At 34.4% G+C, this 10195-nt stretch overlaps 2 protein-coding genes across 2 annotated transcripts; both read left to right on the top strand.

Moving 5' to 3' along the window:
- Nucleotides 1-6474: 6474 nt before the first annotated feature.
- LOC136819778 (palmitoyltransferase ZDHHC16B-like) lies at nucleotides 6475-7944 on the top strand. The gene has a single exon (XM_067076020.1). It carries the CDS (start codon nucleotides 6493-6495, stop codon nucleotides 7681-7683), a length of 1191 nt encoding a protein of 396 aa, XP_066932121.1. The 5' UTR covers nucleotides 6475-6492; the 3' UTR covers nucleotides 7684-7944.
- A 548-nt stretch (nucleotides 7945-8492) lies between these two features.
- LOC136819780 (COMM domain-containing protein 9-like) lies at nucleotides 8493-9529 on the top strand. The gene is made up of 3 exons (XM_067076022.1): nucleotides 8493-8595; nucleotides 8882-8985; nucleotides 9223-9529. The coding sequence occupies exons 1-3, from the start codon at nucleotides 8568-8570 to the stop codon at nucleotides 9367-9369; spliced, it is 279 nt and encodes a 92-aa protein (XP_066932123.1). The 5' UTR covers nucleotides 8493-8567; the 3' UTR covers nucleotides 9370-9529.
- The last annotated feature ends 666 nt before the right edge of the window (nucleotides 9530-10195 follow it).

The raw sequence follows: 10195 nt of genomic DNA, 5'->3' as shown, positions 1-10195 counted from the left end.
CCGCGTGCGAAATCGCAACAGAGGGGCTACGGACTTTATTCCGGATAGACAAATATCTGGGTACAATAAACGTCAAGCGGTAAAGTCCGGGAACTGTCGAAATGGCAATCGCGTGCCAGGACAAAGTTTTTGCAAGTGAGGGAAGATATGAGGATTTATATCATCGAACTAATCGAACTTTTTACTGACCGAACTAATCGAACTGCTATTGCTTCAAAAATTGTGAGTGTTCGATTAGGTTCGATTAATTTTTTTAATCGAACTTTAATCGTTCGATGGAGTTCGATTAGTTCGATTGTTCGATTGGTTCGACAAGTTCGATTGATCGGGTCTGGCACACTGTAATATTTGACAAATGCTTGTAGTAATTGTATTTGAACCAATTAGAACGTGTTTGCGGCTGATGAACAGGTCTCTAAATCTTGTGCATTTTGTGGACCAATATTGCAATAAGCAGGGCGGGGGCCGTAAATAAATGAATGCAGCGCAGTGCCTTCTTTAGGTACTGAATGGTTTTTCAAAAATCCAAATTTGAAAAAAGTCAAAACTTATACAAGTGACAATTGACCTGGTAAATTGTTCATTCAAAGGTTATTGGTGCGCCACAAAGTGCGATATTGCGATGGTAGAAACACTTCAAAACACCAGCTTTTTTCAAGTTTATCCCGATTACCCAAACGCTGCAATCTTGCGTAGGCCCAGGGGCGTAGTCTTAAGGCTTAAGACCAGAACCCCCAATATGAGACATTTTGCTAACCAAAAAGAAAATATCATCATCAATTTTGTCAATTGTCAGATTCGTTTACTCACTGGAAATACGCAACTTTCCAAGTTTAATTTTTTTGGGTTGTGCTTCATTTTAAAAATAATGAAGATGAAAAGTTACCATTGACCCTGCGAGCAAAAAGAAGTATTCCGATGAGTCTACAAAAATGTGCTCACTCGCAGCGAATAGAATATTAGTAGGGGGAATTTTGTTCGATTTTTTGGAATCGCTTGACTGTTTTGTTAGAAGCACTTGTTATACATTTTTTGAAAGCTAAGGGGTAGGGGAATCGAAATTACTATGTTTCCAATTTTTTTTCAGACACTTTGGTGTGATTTTGGGACAAATATGACGGTCTCAGGCAAAAATCATAGGGGTAAAAATTAATGAAAATTTTAGCTCGAGAAAACGGAGACCTGTTGTATATTTTTGGAAAGCTCTCAAAAAATTAGGATTAGAGATATATTGCAAGTATAGGTGATTTCTGTACCTAACTCGAGATATATGAAACCCTTGAAAACCGTGTTTTTTCAGCCAGAAACAGCTATTTTGTCCAGTTTTTGCGCTTTTTGAAGCTCAATATCTCGAGTTAGGTACTGAAATCACCTATACTTGCAATATATCTCTAATCCTAATTTTTTGAGAGCTTTCCAAAAATATACAACAGGTCTCCGTTTTCTCGAGCTAAAATTTTCATTAATTTTTACCCCTATGATTTTTGCCTGAGACCGTCATATTTGTCCGAAAATCACACCAAAGTGTCTGAAAAAAAATTGGAAACATAGTAATTTCGATTCCCCTACCCCTTAGCTTTCAAAAAATGTATAACAAGTGCTTCTAACAAAACAGTCGAGCGATTTTACAAAATGCCCTCTACTATATCTCGCAAATTAATGTATGCATAAAACTAACAAATTCCTTTCTTTCTTATTCTTAGGTGACGTCACCATCGATCCTGACTTGACAGTAAGAACAATGGAGAACCAAATTTGGCAATGCATAATTATTACAAACAGGCGGGAAAATTTGTGTGACCAGGTGTGACGCAAAAATTGGGCGATAAACGAAGCGCTAGAAAAATGCCCACTGAAAATTGAAACTAGGAATTTATTGAATATTTCACTAAATGAAGTGTCAAACGTTTTGTTTTTTGTACTTATTATAAATTCATAGTTTTTAAATACTATTTTTTGAAAATCATTAAAGGGCAATTAAGGTGAATTTAAGATAATTAGGTGGATATTGGGAGGACGGACGTTTTGCACATTTCAAGATCGAAAATTAGACGATATTAAAAGAAGGGACGTTTTAGTATGTAATATTAATTCATCATTTTGTTAATTTTATTTTTTGCGAATGCAGAGTGAATTTTTGTATTTTTGAATTAAGAAAATATAATGTGATATATTATATTTCATTGTCAATGCCAAAAGATATCTCTTTTAAAGAATAACCTGCTGTGTTGCTTTGACACTTACCCCCAGATTGTTTTAGTAGGCACTTCAGTGTCACGTGACTAAAAACTATGTTATGTTGAACCCGACTGACCAAAACAAATTATTGTAGAAGTGAACGCTTGAAACGTATGTTTGGGAAATCAAAAAGACAACTTTTGTAAGGATGTTGAGTTTTGTGTATATATATCCCATATTGTGATGCACTGATAATCAGATGATTTGAGGTATTTGGCATGTGTAATCTTTCTATTGTCTTGAGAAAAACCTCAAAATATTTTTACCTAAATATTTTCCAAAGACAAGGTATTTAAATTACAAGTTTTTGACTTTTAATGAGAACATAATAGAATTTCAACGTAAGAACCACGTGGTAAGTGTAAAACACAGGTCACGGGTCACAGGTCATACAAATTACAGACCTGAAAACTGTAACGCACTCGTAACATACAACTCGTAACATAAGTTCCTGAAAATATTATATGTAATGGAAAAATATAATATCAAAATATGTTTTTTTAGAAGACTTCAACGACAATTCATCAACCCCAAATATTGACAACAAATGACACTTAAATTATGTAAATAATGACGTTATCTCAAAGTATGAGGTTGATCATGTTCAAAAATAGTGTGACATTTAGTGAACTCAAAAATAGACAAAAATATAGTATTTCTTGAATAACTTGGGAAATATTTCAAATATAATGGGCTATGGTCTCACACCCGTCATCTACATGGGTTAAGTTCGTTCCCGTCATCTACACGGGCTAAGTTCGATCCCGTCGTCTACACGGGTTAAGTTTTGCTCCCGTCGTCTACACGGGCTATGGTCTCACACCCGTCATCTACACGGGTTAAGTTCGCTCCCGTGAGCTCACGGGCTAAGCTTGTTCCCGTCATCTACACGGGTTAGGCGCTCAGTTAGTTTAGGGGTGTTGGGTTACTACGTAACCTCTGGCAAGTTATTAGTCAGTTATCCAGATACTTATTCTAAGGTCAGGCATCCGTCGTCTACACGGACTTAGGGCGTACCGTCATCTACACGGGCTTAGGTGCTACCCGTCATCTACACGGGCATAGGTCGTACCCGTCATCAACACGGGTTAGGCGTTCAGTTTAGTCACAGCTTATCTTGATGCATCCCCAATGTCATCCCAAATTCCGTTTTGTACAATTTTTAATTTGCACTTTCATTCACCTTTCGAAATATAATTTTCTCTTTCGGCACTCCTTATGTCTCCTGTTTCTTTCAACCCTTTTGATTTGACCCCTTTGCCTCGTTAGCTTCTCATTTCGATCTATTACTTATTCTTGGAGACGCGGGAATTAACTTGAAAAATCGCTAATGTATTAGCAAAAAAACCTTGAAGACCTTGAAAATGGTGTAAAAAAATTCTGTAGACACTCTGTCTGTGGCCCGGCCATATGGCCTACCCTATGGCCTACATTACGGCCCACCTTAACCCTATTCATACTAGGCTTTTCTTTGGGGCGGTTCAAAACTAGGGGGGCTGTTTCTGCACCACCCCTAATTTTTTATTTAGAGGGTCTTTTTGAATGAAATTTGGCACACAAGCCACGTCATATAGGGTAACTTTTGACAACAAATTTTTTTGATGATGTCACTCATCATGCCAGAAGTGACCAAAATCCGAAAATTCCCTTTGTTCTTATAAAATAATAGCCATTGTATTCTAACAAAGGCTTTTGAAAAAAGTTCCCTCAGTCTAAAATGCTTTTATATTTATCCTAAGGCAAGTACTTTTTTATTTTCTGGTTTACGGACATTTGGAGATGATCTTTTGGAGCGGAGGATGGAAAAAAAATAAAAATAAAATTGTTGTTTTCAAACTTTAATGTTGGAGAAAATAAAATGTGTGGAATCTGCGGAAACTTACATACACAGCAGAAAATCAAAGAAAGTTTTTCAGCTGGAAAATTGTGTTGAGTGCCATTGGAGGAAGCATTGAAAAAAGAGATAACTGTTTTTATACCCTTTTATCTTCCTTTCCTGCTCTTATAAAATGAAGTTTTCTAAAAAAATCCATTTCATGGCAGATTAAACAGAATCGGAAGTGCAAAAATAAATAAAAGTTCTATGAATTTCAATTTTATTTTTATTTTATTTTTGCAAAAAAAAGGTCGGCGATTCCGTAAACCAGAAAATAAAAAAGTAATTGCCAAAATATTCAATAAATTACGGTTTGAATGATATTTTTGACATAAAAAATAAATTTGAATTGGAAATGTGTCAATTTTTGTGACACCTTACTGTCAGAAATGCTCTAGGTGTGAAAGTTTTCAGGTGTCAAAATTTTTTTTTTTTGAAGCTAAAAAAAGTTTGGAATTTACAGAAAATTTCATGCACAAATCTCTATTATTTCAGGAGCTATTAGTTTGACCCCAGAACAAAAATAGCCCCCCCCCCCTAGTCCTCATTCTGAAAATGTGAAAACAAATTCTAAAGCTGGACTAAAATAAACAAAATAGATACTCTTTCTTAGGTCCCAAATAAACGGGGGGGTTCGAATAAACAGGGGGGGGGGTTGAAAATTTTCGAAATTAAAAAAAACAGGGGGGACCTAATTGCCGGGGGGTTGGAAATCTTACTTCTGAAAACCCAAAAATAAGGTAAATATAGGCTTAAATCTGGCTTTTTGGAGCAAAATAAGGGGACTTCTTTTTGCCAACTGAAAATATTCTTAAAAATTAATAAACGGGGGGGGGGGTCTTAATAAGGTCCGGGGTTGGAAAATTTTCGAAAAATTAACAAGCGGGGGGCCCGTTTATTTGTCACCTAAGAGTAAGTTTTGAGTCTTTATACACCTGATATGGATTTCGCATCTTTGATTGCAAGTAATTCGATTAACTCAAGGAATAGAGAAACATACTACAATGAAAGCACCCAGCCTTGTCAGGTCAAGGATGTTTAAGCATCGTCTGGCCAGGAAAATGATTGGATTGGGACTGTCTGGGTGTTTTTGGTTTCGTGGTGCGCAGGGAGAATTTTTTCTCAATCAAGAACCACTGGAACCTCTGTTTGGACACACCTTTGGCCAAGTCTCCAGAATGCTCTTAAGGGTCTCTTTTGAGCTCGATGCACCTTAAAAAATTTCCCAGCGCTTCACCAGAAGTCAGCCAGTTGCCCAGTCTTTTGAAATTTAGAATAACAAGTACCATCCAGTGCCGCCTTCTGATAAACACTGCCCTCTTGAAAGTGACATGCTTAAAACCTTGAAAATTTAAGAGCCCCTTACATTTATTTGAGGAAGGTACGGTACAGTTCATTAGTTCCTCCCCAAATATAGGTTTGCTTTTTAGGTAATTCACCTTAATAATCTTTACTCTTCATCTTTAATTGTACAAAGTAAATGAGATTTGAAATGGATGTACCAAAAGCACAAGGGTCAAAGGCATCCCTACAACAGCAAGCAGATACTACAACAGATCCTACAATAACTCAATCACCTGTTTTACAGAGTGTCCAATCACAACAATCCCAGCTGAATAGCTACCATGATAAAAGGAGAATTGTTGTAGACTTATCTTCGTTGCCATTGCAAATTTTCCTACACCTAAATGTTTATTTTTCTATTTTTTATTGGATCGTTGAACTGTTGCTTTATGTTTACAAAGGACTGAGCTTGCCTTATCCAGACCTCCATGGAACGTTGACTTTGGAGATTGTGCTACTTTTCTTGGTAGCTTTCATTGAAGGGTTTCGTTTATTTTTTGGATATAAAGGGAACCTTGGTGAACGCAAACAAGCACTTATTTGGTCTATTATTCTGGCCCTACCAATCTTGGTATCTCAGTTATACCTCATTCTATGGCAAACATACGTTTTGAGGATCGAAGTAATTTTCTGTGCTATATTTTTTGTTTTGGTTGGGTTAGAAGTACTCCTCTCTACTGCAACTGTTTGGACTTTTCAAAGACACGAAACATTTGTTCATGGTTAAAGAGAACAGAAGAGACCTTTTCATTGTTTTTAACACTGTAAATACTATTTTTATTTATTCTTTTGAAAGATATCTTTATTAAAAGTTGGTTTTAAAATATTTTTTTCATGATAAATTCACTGTTGTTCTTTCTGGTCCTTTTGTATTTAGTGCAGCCCGAACAAATTATCTATATCGAGGATAAGACTGGATAAGACTGTTTTTGTCTTTTTTTGAAAAGTTTTACCTAACCAGAGAAAGCTTAAAACATGACATTACCTTTCCTTTTACAAATTTGATTTTGTTTATTTTCAGATAAAAATTCAAAATGGGGCTGTTACATCAGATTAAACAATATTTTCATAACATGATTTTTACAGTGAAGTCATTATCTCATGACTCATCCAGGCCAACCAGAGCTTATTTTGATGCAATGTTGGAGCCGTTATACTGGTTTATTGACAAGTTCACAAGATATATTGGGCTTTTAATGGTTATAATGGTCATTATTTTAACAACATCAGTTGTAGTATTCTGGTACAAGTTTTTGTTACCTACAATCTCCACTTATTCTCAATTCTGGTTCTGGTATCATTGCATTGTATCTCATTATCTACTGATCAATGTTGTGTTTCATTACTTCAAAGCTGTTTCCACAAGCGCTGGTGTACCACCTCAACATTTACCAATGGAGGATATTAAAGGTGCAGTTGTGTGTAAACATTGTGTTCAACCAAAACCACCAAGAACACATCATTGTTCGATTTGTGATTCCTGTTTTTTGAAAATGGATCATCACTGCCCTTGGATGAATAATTGTATTGGACACTTTAATCACCGATATTTTGTATCCTTCTGTATCTTTATGTGGTTTGGTACTGTGTATGTTAGTTCTTCATCTTTTGATCTCTTCACTTACCATTTTGGTCACCCAGGTGTGTTTCTCGATCCCAAAAAACTGTCTAAAATTCTTCTACTCAGCCTTGGTTTCGGAGATGTATTGGAACAGCTTTTCAAGCAAATGAATATACATTCAAAGTTTTTTCAAAAGGAATTCCAAAAGCAAGTTGACGCGTACCGGCCACATCCAGGTAGATTCTCAGATGCTGAAATTGATGAGTGGGAACACATTGGGATCATATATTTGTTTTTGTTAACTATTGCTGTTACAGTGGCTTTGGGAATGTTGAATTGCTATCATCTTTGGTTAGTTAGCCGTGGTGAAACCTCTATCGAAGTTCACATCAACAAAACGGAACGTAGGAAAGCTGCTCAAAGAGGAATGGGTTATAATAATCCTTACAATCATGGAAGGAAAAATAATTTCCGCTTCCTCTTTGGTTTGAATGGTAAGCGTGGTATCATGAGTGTTTTACTACCATCTTCTCATTTACCAGATGGTGATGGTTTGAGTTGGCCGAATAACAAAAAACCTGTTCATTATCCTGACCCGAAAGCCTATGAAAGGTACGAGGAAGCCCAAAAACGTAACCTTTTTAGGAAAATATGTCCATGTTAGTTTTCAAAATAATTTGTAGCTTTTACAAAGTCATGCTCTACAATCAATCAAGGAGTGAGGGGTGACCGTTTACTTTAGTATGTATTTTAGGCTAGAATTGAGATAAAGATTCCACTGTAACACTATGATTATAAAATTTTCATTCATATTTATTTAGACTGTCATTCAAAAGTATTTACTATAGTCAATAAAATCCTATGAATGAGTTCTTTTGAAACTTTTTTATGAATTTAAAACAGATTTAAATGGATATCTGATCTAGATCCTGAAAAAACATTGTGACTGAAAAAACATACCATTTTGCGGTTGACAGTATTAATGCATGTTTTTGGCTGAATATTTTTTATTTAAATTTTGTCACAAAAATAATAATCATTATTATAACCTTGTTTATCCTACATCACGAAATGAAATAATATTTCAAGTAGGGTTTTTTTGTTTATAGGACCTTTTATAATGGTATTTAAAATAGGAAATTATAAATAGCTTTTTTGGTAATATCGTGTTATATGAAATTTCTATCCTGTATCATACTATTATTTGTATATTGTAAAGGATTTTTAATTTTAGTTTTTCTTCAATTCTGTTTCAAAAATTTTAGTTCAGGATAATATATTATATGGTTGACTTTTCTACAAATACAAAATACCCCCCCCCCTTGTTTATCACCGTCAAACGTCAAATTTTTGAGAATAAAGAAAAAATGAAAAGAAAAGTTTATAAAAAATTTAAAAAAGTTCATTCTGTTTTGATAATTTTACTGAAAGAAATGTGTATCAAAACAATTACTTTAAAGCATCTTCAGTTATATTCATTTGACTTTAGAATAAAAGAAAAAGAAAAAGAAATATAGAACCAAAAATCCTCCATAAAATCGAAAAGAAATGCCAGGAAAAGATACATTAGATCCAGGTTGGTAATCTTTTAATTTCCGATGCGCTGTTTTTTTTATCTTTTTACCTTTTAACTTCTTTTTTTTAAGTTGTATAAACGCTTGAATTAAGCGATGACACGTACGAAATCGTATATCACACCTCTGTGTCACAGACCCGTTGGGACCCCAGCCCCACTGGAAAATTAAGCAAAAATTGGGAGTGGGAAAATACCTTTGAATTTCAGCTCCACTGAGAAATTTATGTTTTGGACGAGAAATTCTATTTTGACGGTTGAGAGATAGAAAATTTTCATTCCATTTCAGTTTCTTTACCAACGCTGGTGGATTTTGATTTGCGCGTTGATGTCATTTCATCTTCCAATCAGATCAGTCGAATTTCGGTACCAAGATGCTTGTTGCAACTTCAAGTTTGTTTGATTCTTTTTTCGTGATCATACTTTTTAGAATATCCTATTTGATGGATCATGGATGAGTCGTTCTTGGTCTTTTTCTCACACATAATTTTTCATTTAGCTTTTGAGCATAAACCCTCCAGGAAACTATTCCTCTTTTCTTGTCGACCTTGCAAAAATATTTGAAAATCAATCCTGTACCTAGTGACCATGGGCATCCAAATCTAGTCAGATTCATTTTTTTCATTTTAGGTTTTAGACAAAGGGAATACAAAAGGCACAGCCGAGGAAGAAAAACCATCAAATATTACTGTCGAACTTTCTAAAGAAACCTTAGACACTATGTTAGATGGTTTAGGCAAAATTCGTGATCAATTAAATTCAGTTGTTAGTCGGTGATCAATCTCTGAAACGATACTTAATGGATATAGTTGTTTTGTTCAAATTATTAACACAAGGACCTACGTGGGTATCCTTTAAAGTAATTATGTAAATCAGGATTGATTGCAATTTAAATGCTAGCTAAAGAGAACCCTGTACATAGCTGCGGGATGGAAATTATTACTTGATGATTTGCAATTGATTCCTTGTTGAGTAAATAAGTAAATAAAATAACAGACTCGAACCTACCTCCAATGATCTTTAATAAATTAGTAATGATTCAATCTACTGGATAAAGCATGCACCTCTAATTTTATTATCTAAATTGATTTAAATTTTGGTAAATTTCAACATGTAGAGATTTATTAATGGTAATTTATTGATAAAAAGAATAACCAGAAACTTCATGTTTTTTTTTTGGTAATTTATTGTTATATATTTTTTTAATATCTAAATTATAAGCACTTTACGCGATCCATTTTTATACCGAAAATGTTCTGATGGACTACATTAAATTTATTCTCCTTTTCTGAAAATTTGATTCGAGTCTAGGAACCAAAAATAGAGATATTTAACTCTTCAATGATTTCGGTCTCGTTTCAAAGTTTGTTTTGAATTTTGTTTTGAAAAAAAATGTCAAACTTTTTCTTCACAATTTTTTTTGAATAATTTACTCCATAACATAAAACTTGGTGGGTTTCAGTCTGTCTGTTTGAATATTAAAAATCCATATCAAAGAAATGAAATTGCATGACATCATTTTTAGGAGCAGTGGTTAGTCAGTGATAGTTAGTGATACTGAACAAGGTAGGTGAGATTATATTAAGAATTTTGAATAAATTAG

Source organism: Clytia hemisphaerica, unplaced genomic scaffold, assembly GCF_902728285.1.
Source record: "Clytia hemisphaerica strain Z4C2 unplaced genomic scaffold, Clytia hemisphaerica genome assembly, whole genome shotgun sequence".
In the NCBI taxonomy this organism is placed as follows: domain Eukaryota; kingdom Metazoa; phylum Cnidaria; class Hydrozoa; order Leptothecata; family Clytiidae; genus Clytia; species Clytia hemisphaerica.
Note: the sequence above shows the minus strand (reverse complement) of the source record. Positions and strands in the feature narration are given on the sequence as shown.

Coding starts and splice junctions, on each gene's coding strand:
- LOC136819778 (XM_067076020.1), top strand. CDS start 6,493: ATGGGGCTGTTACATCAGATTAAACAATATTTTCATAACATGATTTTT.
- LOC136819780 (XM_067076022.1), top strand. CDS start 8,568: ATGCCAGGAAAAGATACATTAGATCCAG. Junction 8,596..8,881: donor AAAAGATACATTAGATCCAG/GTTGGTAATCTT, acceptor ATTCCATTTCAG/TTTCTTTACCAACGCTGGTG. Junction 8,986..9,222: donor GATGCTTGTTGCAACTTCAA/GTTTGTTTGATT, acceptor TTTTCATTTTAG/GTTTTAGACAAAGGGAATAC.